The sequence below is a fragment of the Labrus mixtus genome, chromosome 1, assembly GCF_963584025.1.
Source record: "Labrus mixtus chromosome 1, fLabMix1.1, whole genome shotgun sequence".
NCBI classification, from domain to species: Eukaryota; Metazoa; Chordata; class Actinopteri; order Labriformes; family Labridae; genus Labrus; species Labrus mixtus.
Window position 1 is genome coordinate 29,330,261 of NC_083612.1, and position 16,172 is coordinate 29,346,432.

The window sequence follows — 16,172 nt, forward strand, 5'->3', positions numbered from 1 at the left end:
GACATTGTTCAAAGAGACTTTCGAGATTCAACCTGAAATTATTAAGAGCATGTCCCCCTTTCGCTGGTGGATCTTATGACATTGTATATAATAGATACACAACTCATTGATCTAGATTAACATCCACTTCAGACGACTACATTTCATAATTTTCCTGGACTTTTCAGGGTTTTACTGTAAGACGCACTTGCCATGGTTTGCTTACGGTCAATGTTAACTTTCCCAAAGACCTTCAGTGCCTGTCTTTATGATCCAAGTCAAGCTATAAGTTGATCTTCAAGTAAAGATAGACTCGAATGTAAACATAAATTAAATTATTTACTGATACTGCTGTTTTTAAGTTGCAAGTTAAGTTTACTTAAATAAACAAGTATGACTATATAATAAATGTATGCATACCATCAAACAGAAAATTCCCTCCATAATTTAAGATGTAGTTCTCTAAAAGTTATTCAATCTAAAGCATGTTTAAGTGGGAGTCACAGAGTTCACACAATAAAAAAGAGATTTCATACGTTTAACGATTTTTATTCTTATGTCTATAATACACAATGACCATAAGAGGAAGAGGTCTTCCAAAATGCACAGACTGAGGTAATGTGAACAAGTGATAAATACAGAAATAAAGGTATTCTTGTATCGTTGAGTTGGTCTGCCTTTCTCTTCAAGTATATGAAATGATGGTCCTCTGGGTCTGAAAGTTACTTTTTCCACTGCTTGTTTTCGTAGTCCCACTTGGCACCGAAGCCTTCAACTGGGTTCATTCTCATGTCCAACACCCTCTGCAGCTCCTTCTCTTTGTACTCAGGATCGAATGTGTGAGGGACAGGTCCGTACACTGCAATGAAACAAAACCAAGTGTGTCAAGTGAACATGTTGTAAAAAAAAAAAAGATAGATATCTGGTAGAGCCCTGTCACAATTGACTAAATATGAGAAACATTGGGTATCCCTGCTTCAAATCTTGCACAGATTTTGGGATATAATTTCAAAAAGGCGTACCATACTTCCTCTGCCAGAGCACAACCAGGCCAGTGAGGCCAATCAAGAAGAACATCCCTGCAACAACAGACTTCCACTCTGATGTTCCATGGTTCATCTCAGCAAAGCTCTGATTGAAGCTGATGCGGTACACTGAACATAAAAACACACAAATTCAGATGATAAAAGTTGCAACAGATGGAAATAGCTTTGACATTAACACATTACTAATTTTCTTTAAATAACACTTGATGACCATAAATCCATTTTGATCCATAGTTTTAATATTAGAGCATCTCAAATATGTGCAGAGCAGTAAAGACCTACATGCAACCTTCTCCTCATTGGAGAGTGCAGCCCAGGAGCCCTTCTCCTTCTCCTTCAGGGACTGCTGCTCAGGACTCAGGTTCTGCACATAGCTGACATCCGGAAGAGGACTCTCCCGCCTGTCAAAGTATGCAGGGAGAGTATATTCTTCTACCTTAGCAACACCTGCAAGAGAAAACGCAGAATGACATCAAGTTACTGTGAATTACAGCTAATGCTTTCAGTTGTGCCAGCCTTGTCTTAAATGTCATATTAATTCTTAAACTAAAAGTTACTTATTCTAAGACTACCGGCATGATTAAATGCTATTCGGGTGGCTTGAAGGAATGTTTACATATTAATAGTTATTTGATCTTGCGTAAGAAAAGTGACATAAGTTGCCAAGCAGTGGTGAGAAGGGATATGTGATAACAAGGGTTCTTTACAGCAGCCAGGCTCTGTTATATGATAGTATTGTAGCTTAGCGTAACTTCATTATCTCAGACATTCCATCTTTATCTTTCATTCAAATTCGCCACTACTTCCTCCGTCTCCTTGTTTCTTTACGTAATAAACCAACCAAATTCTGCGAGTGCATTAAGTCATCATAACAATCAACAAAGACATTGCATGTTTATCTTTTCCTTAACTGTTGAATAAATAATTGTTCACACTTAATTAAGGCTCTCCTGATTGAAATGTGTTGTTAGGATTCGTTGAGAAAACTGCAGATGCTTGTTTCTCAAGTAAATATAAATAGTAGAGGCTTTAGATAAACATTTTCATTGAAATTTAATCAAGACGTTTTCACACTGTGCACTCCTGAAAATCTAACTAATTTCAGGAGGACTGCTCCGGAGATTCTCCTGACCGTGCTGTTCACATATGTTCCTCACAGCAGGAGACGATTCCTGTCAGAGGGGAGGGGGGCAGGGGGTCTCCTGAGGTAAGACGCAATGTAAAAAAAAACAATGCAGAAGTCGTGGACGAAGCAACAGAGTCCACTACACGACGCTATAATGAGAATATTTGCCTTTATATCAATGCTATGTGTAATCCAATGGAATGACAACATCCACAAAAGAGTGGAGAACAACAAATTGAAGAACAGAAAACATCATGCAGCCTTTTAATTACGTGCACGGAGATCGTAGTGGCCCCGTTTATACATTCTATGCACCGTGCAGCTGTCACAGTACACAAACATCACTCCCCCTCCTATTGGCTCGAGGTGAATTCTCCAGTGAATATCCTGCATCGTTCTCACATAAGCCCACTCAGACTTGCTGCGGAATAATACTAGGAATCTGGCAGGAGAAACTCCGGGTGAAGTCTGAGCGAAAAATTTGGATGTTTGCGTTCACAAATATACAGCTCCTCTGGGAAATATCAGGAGTTTATCAGGATATTTCTGTAAATGTGAAAGCCCTATCAAATCATTTTAAGGATAAGCACACCTTATTGGATGTTAAAAGATCACTGGGTAAATTTTCACCCCTGCATTGTCTCTTGTTAATGAGTCATCCTAATGTTTGTGAAACTAAGGTTTTTTTGGGTGACATTTTTTTGAGATTTTTAGCACTTTATTTTTAGTGTGGCTTGGTAAATACTTTTTTTTTTCCCCCCCGTGAAGGACGTTTCAAGAAAAGCTGTAAATTGTAAAGTGGAGAGGTTTTGTGCCCCACCTTCACTCCAGCCACTATGAAAGGTACACTTGGTTTACAAATTCCTCACAGGTGTTAGGCCATGTTTAACATCATGTTATTTCACTTGTCAGGGTTATAGTGTCATTATGAATACGAGGGTATCAAAAGAAATAACAATAACATATAGCTGTGTCATCATATTGAGGTCATCAGGGGGGTAATTTAATTGCAGTAGGACAGCACTGAAGGCCCAGGTGTAAATGCACAGCCCACCACTACACAGTAGTTATTCCTGCTGCCAAAAATAGATGACACTTCATGTCATTCCAGTTCAAACTTACCATGTCCTCCACGTACACAGACAGATGTTGAAATGGCATGTTTGCCAACTAGGCGCAGGGCTCTGGTGGCCAGCATTCTGTGAAACATGTCATTTGAGATATTAGCAGGAACATTCATTAATAAAACAAATATTTAACTCTACCACTACGTTTACACTCCCTCTATACAATTTAGATAGATTTTCAGCATCATTCATTAAAAATATCTCTTTCTACACCCCTATATTAAAAATAACTTCAACCTCACAGGTATGACCTTAAGTGAACCTGAAAATAACAGGTGTTAAAACTCCAGGACTGTAAAATACAACAGCTGAGATTTGATGGAAATCTCAGTTGTTGTACATCTTCGTGCCAACATTTACTATTAAACTTAGTCACACAGCTTGAGTACCAACCCACAGAAGGTTTTCAAATGTTGTAGGACCTGCTGTTTCTGTGTCCGAACCAAACGTCAAGCCTTAACGTTAGCTTAACTGTGATGCTTAGCTAGTGTAAGCCTTAGCTTCAAACGCAAGGTCACAGGTAGATATCATCACTACTTCACCAGTTTCTTGTGACACTCCGGTCAATTTAATCACTTTCTTGTTTTCTAGAACTACTGTTGTACGAGTAAATTGCAGACCTTTGTTGTGTTCACTGTCTGTGCGCCACACATCTGTCTTTATCAACCGGATGCTAAAAGCTAAAGACAGCTAGTCGGTACGTTAGCCCGCGTTAGCTCCGACAAAGTCACTTCGGCTCAATTGCTTTAATGCTCTTTAAATTAAATTTTATCTTGAGTTATAACTCATCCTTTAAAAAATATGTGCTCTTACATTTAAAGTAAGCTTCCACATTTGGTCTATTTAAATTGTTATAAGATGATATTGATATTAAAAAAAATACAACCTCCTGTTCTTTCCTTGCTCTCGTCCGCCGTAGGGCTTGAAGGAAGTGTGACTGCAACCGGAAACACGTAGCCTGATTACGTCACAAGAGTGAAACGAGGACATAGGGCCTGTTTTCTTTTTAAATTCCTTAGTTGTATTGTTTGAATGGTTTGTTCTTTTACTTCATGCTTTGCTTGTTTATGTTGGTCCCTTTCTTGGTATCTGTTCTGTTATTCTGTGTTGTCATTTTGTCTCAATAAAAAATTAAATTAAATTATATTAAATTAAGAAAGTAGTGAAGGAACAACCACCCCCTCCCCCTGCCCCATTCTACTTACGGTTTTATTTTTATTTTATTTTTTTCTTATTATTATAAGTATTATTTTGTCTTTTCTAAATCTTAATTTAATTATCTTTTCTTTTGATTTGTATCTATTTTTATTTTATTTCATGTTGTATGTATTGTTGTATGTTTAAAAAATTCTATATAAAAATGTGCCAGGATGAACAAAATTTGTGATGAAATATGACAACTTGTAATGAAGTAAAACAGCCTGCAATAACTTATTAAAAAAAAAAAAAAATAAATAAATAAAAGGGAGCACCGGGCCACCGGATATGCTTTTACGGCATTGCCACTCGGCTTTACGGCACCACCGGCGCTGCAGAAAACCGTGTGGAAGGTGGAAGTAAAATTAGCTTATATGGCTAGATTTAGTGACACTTATTTGTTAAACTAGCATTAGTGGTTTTATTTATGTAGATTGTGGATGTTACATGTACGCACCTGAAGGCTTGGAGTCTACCACGTGTTCTGGCAGTAAGGTGATTGATATTTATCTCCGCCGGGCATTACATGTCAAGTTAGCTAACGACAGTCCCTCCTCATCGTGTAGCCTCTCCACCGTGGCAGGATCTTTCTTTACACACATTCTGCCAATTCTCTTACAATCATGCCTATTCAGCTGACTAGTCAGGCTTACTGTAAAATGGTTTTACATGCTGCCAAGTATCCAAACTGCGCCGTGAACGGGCTGCTGGTGGCAGAAAAGACGAAGGAGAAGAAGAAAGAGCCCCACAGTGGACCAGTCATATGTGTGGACTGTGTGCCCCTCTTTCATGGCACTCTTGCTCTGGCACCAATGCTAGAAGTAGCTTTGACACTGGTAAGTAAGTAGCAGTCAATAATTCAGTTTATTTGGTCAACCTCGCGTTAAATTACTTAACTTACAGAAATCCTGCAACACAAAGGTTAGTTATTCATTAACATGGTTCATTTTCTAAAAGCTGTAGGTTGTGCTGCTGTTCAAATATAAGCTACTGCGTTACACCCAACAGGTGTTTTTCATGTTTTTTCCCTTTTCATTTCTATATATCATTAATGAGAGACTGATTACAAATGATTAAAGTGAACCCAACAGCTCTATAACCCAGTTACAAGAGAAACCAGCTTGTGCAACCTATACCACATTTTACACAAACAAACTTGGTCCTTGTCAAATGTGTTGTTCCTGGTCTTTTGTTAAATGTGTTGATTTGATCTGACATATTCTGTCCATCTGTCCTTCCATGGTGGCTCTACGATACCTGTTCCGATGCCAGATCGATACTTGGTGTAAAGAAAATAAATATGTCATCGCTGCATATTACCAAGCCAATGAACGCACAAAGGATTCAAGGTACAATCCGATAAACGGACAATTAAGTACTGCTCTTTCAAGGAAATAACCTGCCATGTCACACACTCCTTTGGACTCGGAACTATTTTTTATTTTTATTTTTCTTGCAGACCCAACCAAGTCGCAGAAAAAGTGGCTGCCAGGATTTCTGAGAATTTCAGTGAGGCAGCAATTGTCATGGTAATAATAAAACATTTAGGCTGGTGTTTATTGCCTGTGCTGGTGGTGTACATGTTTTTGTCTAGTGAACTCCAATTATATACTCTGACTTACAGTTTTTCCAGTACACGTCCTTAATTTAATGTATACAAAAACATGTTCATCTTCCCTTCCAAGGGGCCACTGTTTTTGGATAAATAAAGATAAATATCAAATGTTCACTGTTTGAATACTAAGTTCTGTATGTATTTGTATTGTAAGGCTCTCATGTATACAGCCTAAAGTACAAAGTATCATTGTAATATCCTGTTCTAAAAACTGGTCTGGTCCTGTTGAGCTGTAACAACGTGTTATTTTTCTGTTTCTGCCCCTCAGGTGGACAACAGTAGATTAACAATAAGCTGTTTTGAGCCCATTGTCTTTATCTATGATCACCATGAAAACAAGTGGAAATGCAGAGACGTAACCTCGTAAGTTATTCTGTCTTATATGTGCAGCAAGACTTTAATGTGCTGCATGGAGACTCATCAACAACTTCTCTCATCAATCTATATTTAGCTAATAGGAGGACATGGTAATAAAGCGTTTTCCTGTTATTTGACAGTTTGTTTTGTTTTTGTTCCAGTGACTGTTTCGAGGACTGGAGCGAAGCCCAGAAGATCACATCAGCTCTGTTGGAGGGCAGGTCCTATGAGAACTTGATTGACTTTGACAATCACTTGGATGATCTGAGGAATGACTGGACCAACCCTGTGATCAACAAGTCTGTCCTGGATCTGTGCTAAAGCCCTCAGTCAGGAGTACCTTAGACAAATACACACAACCACACAAATATTGCTGCCATTTCAGCATGCATGATGCTACTATCGTGTAGCTCAGGAGTACAATAACACAGAGTTTTTGCTCCATCCAAAGGTTCCCGCACAGCGGAGGACTTGTGGAGCATTGACCAGTTAGGCCAACATCTCTAAAGGGCAAGCAAGAGCCATGTGAGCGCTGGTGGTATGTGTCCACCTTTACAAGGTGATGGAACGCACTCATGTTTCAATGCAACTTAGATGTTTGTTTTTTTCTGCAATGGTTCGTGTTAATTCATAGTTGTGTGCATAAAGTTTAATTCTAGAATTTCTGATCTATTTTTCCTGTTAAATTTTATAGCTACTAGCCATACAGAGATCAAGTTCTAAATTCTGAAACGTTTAAGGAGACGATTGTACTGCTGATATATGATAGAGATACATGTTCTTTTAATATTCTACTCGTACTTTAAAACAAAATTGACAAGCAGAACTGTGGTCTGAAGATTGTTGGGGGCATTTTGGTTAAAAACACTACTTAAAGAACATAGATAAGAATATTTAAGGTTTCTTCCCAATCGGGCTGTGTAACATGTCAACCTGAGTCCATTAGATGGCATGTGGATGATTGAATGAAGAGCTTTGACTTTGATAGGATTCATGCCTACACAATCATTTCTGTGATGCATGGTGTTGTAATTGGTGCGTTTAAGAAAGCCATCGTCGAGCATATTCAGTTTGGCATACTGGATTTTGATTGTTGCTCCAGAATATTTGTTCAGAAGTAAACCGCACTGAATCAGATCACAGGGATGTGTGCATTTTGTTTTAGGGGTAAGTCAGTTGTATTTATGTAAACTTATATGACCTCTCAAAAGTTTACTCTTGAATAAGTTATGTAAAATTAAATCCCTATTGTGAAGATACAGAACTACCTTTTTACTTGAGATTAGAATTTAGTCAACAAGAGCTAATTAATAATTGTGTGGCATCCTATTTTTTACAGAAATTTTATGAACTGAATGTACAATAAACTTTTTAAAATACAAAAATCTCTGAGACTCGTCATTTCAGAATGACTTTGCTAGCAGTCTTATACCGCATGAAAAAAGTGAATTGAAGAACTCACTCAAGTGCTGAAGCTTTTTCTTTTATTCCTGGTTTAGTTACGACCCTAACAGGTACGTAAAATGTCCTTGATGCCATATGAGTAATGTTTAACAGGGACATTGGGAACTGAAAACTGCTCAAACTATAATATAAAAGTTTATTTTAAAGAAAACAAATATGTAAATGTGTATGTATTTTTCCTTCACATGATGTGAAATCACAACTATAGACAAACCACAGCAACTGCAGATACATTAGACTTGATTTCTTAATAAAGAACCAACAACAAAGAAAATTAAGAGCCTTCCTAACCCCCAAATGTTGCTCCAGATGCAATTTCCTGATAAGATTTCATAAGAAAGCTGTCATTTGAATGCATGTTATTGCAAAGCACAGCAACAATTTTTAACAGTCAATTAATTTTTCCTCATTCAGCCTTTTTTAAATGTTCAGTTTATTAATCTGCAGCACTGCCTCTTATTGTAAATGTCTGGACTTTGCCATGACAACTTTCACATTTCACCCAAAATGAAAATCCCATTGCAACTTAGATTTCATCATCAACAAAAGTGGATTTCTTCATATCCTGAAGATTTTTTTTTTTTTTTTTTTTGGCATCTGGCATCTGTAGAAAACGTCTATCATTCAGTCATTCGAGGTTATTTGTTGCTGTGGACTATTCATTATTATTGAACTGTTTCAAAATGTGTCTTTCAGCGATTGCTTCACTGCTACTAGTCCTGTACAGAAACGCCATTAAAAATAAATCCTCACACAAGATTAATGAAATGATTTTCATTTTAGATTCATCAGCAGGTTCTTTTTTACACTGGTAATAAAAAGCATTCAAAAGGTACACCATCACAGCTTTCCTTGAACTCAAGTCATTACCTCTTGTTTGATTGAAAATAAATACAAAATAATAAAGAACAGTGTTCAGGCTACAAACTTAGTTTTATTTTGTCCATTAACTTTTCTACTGATTGTTTCAGGGGCTGTAATCATATTTGGATTGATGTTGTTGGTTTCCAAGTTAAATCACCTTTGACACTCACTTATATATCTCTTAGATCAGCGTGTTGCGTCTATAACCATATTAAGAATTGTGCATCGAAAACTCATGTTAAGTGTATTAAATGCTATGTTGCTCATCCCACTGCCAACTATCATTACAATTGTGACTTTTACTTATCAAAAATCAAAACCCTAATTAGACATTAAAAAGTATTACTCTGAGTGTATCACTCTGTTTTGGAAATAATATGCTTTTAAAACTGCTTCTATGAGCTAATTTTGTAAAAAAAATTCAACTTGAAGAAAACTTGTAAACATAGCAGGGAATAATGAAACAAACTACATCAGTGCCAGGAGTGTGTTTATGTTAGCAGTACTGCAGGGATGTTTTTTTTAAAACTTGGTGAAGGTTGCCATCTATCGGCACTTGACTGCTATTGTTCTTGTTGTCACATGACTCACTTCTTCCTTCGACCAGGATAAAAAAAAAAGGATTTGTCAGTGTCGTCACAACTACCGGCTTCTCTCACGTCAGTAAACCTTCAAGTTATACGTCATCTAACGATTTAGATACATCACACTGATGGATATTCATGCAAATACACCGAAATAGATCTAATAACAAAATAAGAAACAAGCCAACTAGGCTTCACTTCCTGTTGATGACGACGCTGCTGTCTTATCCTATGCTGTAAGCGTCGTGACGTACAACCGGCAGCGCGGGAAAGTGTGGACGTAAGAGAGAAAACAACAGTGGAAACAAAATAATTTTAAAACACAGAAGGCTAATGGATCCCTCGGAGGTTGAATTTCTCGCCGAGAAAGAGACGGTGAAGATTATACCGAACTTCAGCCTAGATAAGATTTATTTAATCGGTGTAAGTGACAAGATTTATATTGCAATGACGATACTTTTTGTACGTGTAAACTGCTTAATATTGAATATCCTGATCACTCTCGAAACACAAGTTATGTTTGTCCAAAAGTAAGCGTTAGCCAATAGTCACAGTCTATTGATGAATACATTGAAATGTCATGTTTTCTACCTCCTTTACAGTCAGTTGCCTTGGTACTCTGTGGTGCTGCAGTGTGTGACCTGTGATGTGTTTCTTCCCCTCAGGGTGACCTGGGTCCCTTCAACCCTGGACTGCCAGTGGAAGTCCCCGTGTGGCTCGCTTTAAACCTGAAGCAAAGACAGAAATGTAGAATTGTTCCCCCAGAGTGGATGGATGTTGGTGAGATATTACAAAACATCACATGAAGAGAATCTTTTAACACATTTAACCAACCAAATAAAACACGTTTTCTATATTTTCTTTGTGTGAGCACTTCTGATAACTGGTCTGTGATTAAGCAGTTCTAAAAGTTTAAAACCTACTTCACACCCCTGTTAGCAAATTCAAGTTCTTGTTTTAGTTAATATCACATAGATTGGAGTCAGTCATGTTTTGTTTACTATTTTGTACTGCCCTTATTTGTACTCAAGCAGCAGGGCTGTTTGTATGATTTCATGTTCATTTTAATGCAGAAACAGGTTAGTCATTGCCTTTTGGTATGTTATAACAGAATACAATAAGCTTTGTTTGCACAGAAGTATCTGTTTGATCAGTTTGATATAGAGATGTGCCAGCATCTTCAAATGTTTTAAACATGCCTACGGTTGATTCTGTGCAGAGAAGCTGGAGGAGATGCGAGATCTTGAGAGGAGAGAAGATACTTTTACGCCTGCCCCCAGTCCATACTACATGGAGCTGACTAAACTACTGCTCAACTAGTAGGTCATATGGTGTTTCTTTTAAACCAAAAGCTCTCTTACAGTCTGTTCTCTATCTGACATGATGGTGTGTGTGTGTGTCTCTGTAGTGCATCTGATAACATCCCTAAAGCAGATGAGATCCGCACACTGGTCAAAGACATCTGGGACACTCGTATCGCCAAACTCCGCCTCTCTGCCGACAGTTTCATCAGTCAGATGGAAGCTCATGCCAAGGTGAGACTAATGAGTATTATGTATGAGTTTCCCAAAACTGTTAATGGGATATTGCAGACTGAAACAATTACAGGTAGTCCAGCATTATTCAGAAAGTTAACTAATAATACATTAATTTAATGAATCCTGCATTTTTTTTTTTAAATATGTGCCAAAAAAAATGAACAGTTGTTTCTCCCTAAATATGGATATTTGCTCAGCTCTGAAAGTAAAAAATTTAAATGATGTAATATGAAGATGTTTTCTTGTCAAGGGGCTATGGTGCACTCATTTTATTATCTCATAGACTATTTATGCCATTATTTAGTGTTATCTTAATCTCCAGATTAACCAACAATCCAGATATAGATAGTTGCAACAGTTTAATATTGGCAACAAAGCTGTATCCTTAACATTAACCACTGCTGGTTGTATTGAAATTGAACGTGAACCTTAAATCAACAGGACTCATAACCAAGTTCACACCTTCTTCCAGCATATTGAGTTGTCATTAACACTTTGTCCTGTGGCCCCATCACTGTGTTACTGAGCTTTGTGTTAAGAATGAAACTTGATGTTTTTCCTTTTTAAAACTGAGCTCGACTCCTTCTCTCTGTAGCTGGACAACCTCACTCTGATGGAGATCAACACCATAAGATCGTTCCTCCTCGATTCGCTGAACTGCATGTTCAAACTACGGTCCAATCTGCAGCCTGGTTCAAGTAAAGCACAGTTCACAGACTATTGATACAAGAGATCAACAGGTGTGGATTTATCCTAGACTGAGGTGTGTTCTTACTCGTCAGACAAGACTTTTTACATCCAGAAGATTTTTTTCTCGTGTGTGATTTAAGCAAGCTTAAGTTTTACTCTGCCTTTTTAAGAAGTTTGCATTTTTTCTGTGTGCATATGAAAAACATCTAGGGTTTATATTTGTCTAGTCTTCTAAATGTGTGAATATGTAAAGCTGACAGGTTTTGTAATAAGTGAAATAATAAAATGTATTTGTGTGAGAGAGGTTTGTCTGTTACACTTTTTGATTACGTCAGCATATTCAAATCTTTTGCCAGTGTGATGCGTGGTTACAGTAGACTTATTACACTGTTTGTTTTAGAGCTGAAGCGGTTCATCAGCTGTGTGATTAGCAGACTGACAACAAATGAACAGCGATGTGAGTCAGTTTGAGGTAGAATAGCTTCTGAATATAAAATGTCCACTTTAGCATTGGGGAATCACTTAAAATCATACAGGCAAAATTATTTAATTCAGTTTCAAAGTAATGCTGCTGTAGTCATACAAACAGAAGAAGTGGCACTTTCTGTACTCTTTTCTTCCTGAAGTTATGTTCTGTACCACTGTCTACAAATTTCAGCCCTCGGGGAACATTTGCTCTGCATTTCACTCTCTGAACATCAAGACTTTATGCTAAGCTCCATGTTCTGCTGTGGACGAATGCCCACACACAAATATAATCCAACCAAATGACAGGTTCATATAATGAAAGTTGCACTATATAGAATCGGTAGTCTATGCTTTATTGTCTGAACTAAATACACAAACTTTATTCAAAGGAAAAATGGGTCCCTGGATCACTGTTTGGAGCTAAAAAGCTACCAGGAGAGCTACGCTTTCATTGTTGCAGCCCCCCACTATAACTTCTCGTTTAGCATTAATCTTTAAACAGTGTTACAGGGACCAAATTTCCCTCTGAGGACAGTTTGTGTATAGAGTTATGAACATATATAATGTCCACATTTCTCCACCAAAACTCCATAGTGCACCTTTAAAGCTTTGATCATATTGAGGACTCAATGTCAGGAGGGATCATTTTTGTTGCTGTACTTGATAGATTTAAGATTTCAGTGGAGCAGAACCCATAAAAAGACAATAGTGGATACTTTACATTTTTGAAATATTTTATTTCTTTTTTGTCTGAAATCACAGCCATATATTCATAAATACCTAATTACTACATTCAACAAAGAATATATTACATTACAATGAATTCAAACAAGTACATTTTAAAAACAGGATTTCACAGCATCTAGACATCCTCCACTGAGTAATGGGGCTATTGCATGGGCGTGCGTGGGCTGGAGAGACACAGGGAGGCGGAGTTAAGGGGCTTGCTGTATTGGACCTCCCACCTCTGGTTGTTGGCAGCTTACCTCAGCATGCGGACCCCCTCATTAACTGACAGGCTGCACTAATTCTGCTCTGTAAGAATGACAGACTACGCTCTGGATACACCTGATCCTCTGAACTGGTTTGGGCCTAGTGAATTGAATCTGGGAGATGCCTTCGGATAAAGGAGCTCTGTGTGGGTTCTGGACATGCACATGTTCAAAAGGTGTGAGACATACATTAGACACTTGAAAATGCTAAGTCCCTGATCACTGATGCTAAGTGTAGACTATCCCAACATGTAGACTACAGTCATTCCCAAATCTCTGAGGCACTTGTAATCACTGAACTGTATGTAGGGCTGGTTGTGCTTCAGTTTTTTTCCATAAAGAAACTTTATGCACATTTTCAATTCAAGTCAATTAGCTTTAATTTAACTTCTTTGAAATCTCCCACATGTTCACACGAACCATTCCACCAAACCCTGTGCAATCAGGGTAAAACCCTTTCATTTAACCATGCTATACATCTTTTAGAGCGCTTTTGGGGAAGTCTCCAAATGCAAATACCACCTTGAAGCTGAGGCAACATGAGCTACAGGGTAGACTATCAGTGTAAAAATGGTGTCTTACAGATCTGAAGAGGAGGATGAAGGGCAGGCAGAGATTGTAAACACGTATGAGGCCAGGTAAATGAAACTTCTACTGATTAATAGCTTCTTAGAAATGCTCAGTTTGAGCATTCAATTTGTGTGATTTGTAAAATGTTGGCAACTCTGTTTATTGATAGTCTTCAAATTGGGTTTCAGCAGAGGAAGATGGCCGTTCTGGTGTGAATTTTTGGCTGTCTTATTGCAACATAATCTCAATTAAAAATCCAAATGCTGCAGTTTTTCATTTTGGCACCGTCTCCTCTAATGGCTGCTAAAACGGGCTTGAGCATGTAAGGCGTAACATTATGCAAACCTTCATATTGTTATAGTCCATTTCAAAAAGAGAAAAAAGTCAAGTGACAGGTCCAATGGAGGATGAAGCATCAAGAACCAGATCCATCATCTGGCTGCTTAATAGACTCTTCATGTCTTTACAAAAGAATCATCTCAAGTATGTCAAAGTAAATAAACACAATACAAAAAAAAAAGTCACTGTGGAATTCATCTGGTTTCTGCATAATAATGAGCAAACCTTTCATGCCAGGCGCGGTGAATCTGAGCAGAGGGTTTTTCCAAATAGGCATTCACACAGAGACACGTGTTACTGTGATGGCAGAGGGTGAGGGGGCAGAATCTGTGTTTCAGGACCTCTGGGTGAACATTGCTGATTCCAGATGCCATATGCGGTGGATGGGTTGGGAGGGAGTAAAAGGCGGAGTGTGTTTTCCTGTTTTGTCCCCTTACTCTGATAAATGTCTCAAAATGAGCTGTTCTGGCCAGCAGCAGTACAAACACTAAAAGCAAGGCTTTCTTTTCCGACCCCAAAAAAGCATAAACATATAAAAATGGCAGGCTTTTTTTCTTTTAAAAGAAAAATGATTAAAGTAATAAAAACATACAAAATTCTTTTAAGTTTTCATATTATGTACAATACAAGGCTGAAGCACCTTTTAAAATTCTTATTCTCAAATTTTCTATTTCCAAATAAAACATTTCCTTAATTCTTTCCAAAAATGTGCATTTTCTAAGTTCTTCCCTAATTTGAACAGTTCTTTGTTGTAACACAGTACCACCAGGTAGTTCTTCAGCTTTTATACATAAGTGCATTTCCAGTTCAAAAAGCTCAAGTGTCCACTGCGACAAACTCAGTCCCAACTGGCCAGAAGCCTCTGGAGCGTTCAAGTCTCTTGTCCTCTGGTGGGGCGGCTGCTCCCTCATTGGCAGGATTGTCTGTGTAGCTGTGGCGGTGAGGGAAGCAGGGAGCGAACAGCAGAGCAGCAGGGACTGAAGACGCAGTGTAAAGCAGGTGCATGTGTGTTTCTTTGTGTGTGCTTGGGTTGATCTTCAGGTGCTCCTGCCCTGATCTCGGGGTTGGCTACATTGGCACACTTTCTTGACTCGAGGCACAGTCCCTGGCTGGCCAAAAGACTGCCCGTCCTTCACTTTATGGTCCTGCATCATCCATCTATCCATTCACTCAATTCATTCATTTATTCACTCATTCATCTTTTCCAGCCAGCCATGTTCTACTCAATGGAGCCATGTGGACAGGGCTGTGAAAAATAAACTCTGGGTTTAAGTCTGAAAGGGGAGCTGGGCCGGGCCTAGGGTCCACAGGTGGGCGTGTCGGGGTCACCTGGGAGGGTAGCCCTTGTAATGGCCACCTCTTGGCCAGTGTGTCTGAGGCAGTGTCAAACACTTCCTGAAGTGCTCCAGCTCTGCTTGTAGCTTCTCCCTTTCCATCGCAAGCTTCTGTCGCTGGGACATCAGCTCCTACAGAACCAGTGGAGACGAGAGGGAAGACATGATTAATCAGGGCAACAAGGAGGACGTTATCTGACATTAGAACAAGACTGCACAAATATTTAAATCACTTTTCTAGAGGTAAAGTCTCCCTGTCAATGATGTCAGTTTGACAATGAAATGGAGGAACAAAATAAGTCGGATGAAGATATGAAAAAACTCGGGCTTAGAGAAAGTGTGTATCTTACCCCCATGCTGTGAGATAGCTGCTCGGCAGTCAGACTGAGGTTGTAGTTCTGAGCTTCTAGTCTTCGACAATGACTCTGCAACACTTGTCGCTCCAAACTTTGCTCTAATAAAGAACATCAAATTGGGAAAAAGAAGATGAGCTTGTGACTTCTTTACAGCTATGCTACGAGGATAATATAGAAATATAAATTAACACAGAGCAAAGCTTCTTTGAATGCAAATGTATTCATGTTCAAAACGAACTAAAAACATCAGAATTTTATTTTTTTTAAACACCTAGACTGACATGTTTTGGCTATTTTGCATTTATTGTGATACAAAACCTAATGACACATGAATCTGCATGTAACTACATTTGGTAGAGGATGGATAAATAACCCCCTCTAGTGACAAGAGAAGGATACAACAACTGTAAAAAACAAACTCATGGTTTCTTCTTCTGTTTTATTACTGAACAAATGTTGAGTGTACATTTCTCCTTGAATCTCATCACACGAGTTTCAAGGAATAAATCTACCAATAAACAGAGGT

At 38.3% G+C, this 16,172-nt stretch overlaps 4 protein-coding genes across 7 annotated transcripts in view; 2 read left to right on the plus strand and 2 right to left on the minus strand.

Annotated features, from left to right (window-relative positions):
• Nucleotides 1-507: 507 nt before the first annotated feature.
• LOC132976951 (cytochrome c oxidase subunit 4 isoform 1, mitochondrial) lies at nt 508-4,239 on the minus strand. The gene is made up of 5 exons (XM_061041250.1): nt 4,165-4,239; nt 3,274-3,350; nt 1,308-1,472; nt 1,002-1,133; nt 508-838 (listed from the first exon to the last, which is right to left on the minus strand). Exons 2-5 carry the CDS (start codon nt 3,347-3,349, stop codon nt 702-704), a joined length of 510 nt encoding a protein of 169 aa, XP_060897233.1. The 5' UTR covers nt 3,350; nt 4,165-4,239; the 3' UTR covers nt 508-701.
• Nucleotides 4,240-4,770: 531 nt separating this feature from the next.
• emc8 (ER membrane protein complex subunit 8) lies at nt 4,771-7,832 on the plus strand. Its single transcript, XM_061041262.1, has 5 exons — nt 4,771-5,311; nt 5,748-5,824; nt 5,935-6,004; nt 6,359-6,453; nt 6,609-7,832. The coding sequence occupies exons 1-5, from the start codon at nt 5,099-5,101 to the stop codon at nt 6,766-6,768; spliced, it is 615 nt and encodes a 204-aa protein (XP_060897245.1). The 5' UTR covers nt 4,771-5,098; the 3' UTR covers nt 6,769-7,832.
• A 1,779-nt stretch (nt 7,833-9,611) lies between these two features.
• On the plus strand, nt 9,612-11,888 carry gins2 (GINS complex subunit 2). Its single transcript, XM_061041274.1, has 5 exons — nt 9,612-9,782; nt 10,025-10,139; nt 10,579-10,678; nt 10,768-10,894; nt 11,493-11,888. The coding sequence occupies exons 1-5, from the start codon at nt 9,693-9,695 to the stop codon at nt 11,619-11,621; spliced, it is 561 nt and encodes a 186-aa protein (XP_060897257.1). The 5' UTR covers nt 9,612-9,692; the 3' UTR covers nt 11,622-11,888.
• Nucleotides 11,889-12,771: 883 nt separating this feature from the next.
• Nucleotides 12,772-16,172, minus strand: part of gse1b (Gse1 coiled-coil protein b) — a 177,678-nt gene continuing 174,277 nt past the window's right edge. For all 4 annotated transcript variants that reach the window (XM_061041339.1, XM_061041334.1, XM_061041347.1 and 1 more), the window contains 2 exons: nt 15,641-15,744; nt 12,772-15,422 (listed from right to left, as the gene is read on the minus strand). In XM_061041339.1, the coding sequence (XP_060897322.1) occupies nt 15,282-15,422; nt 15,641-15,744 (245 nt within the window). In that variant the 3' untranslated portion in view covers nt 12,772-15,281. The remainder of the gene's footprint in view (nt 15,423-15,640; nt 15,745-16,172) is intronic.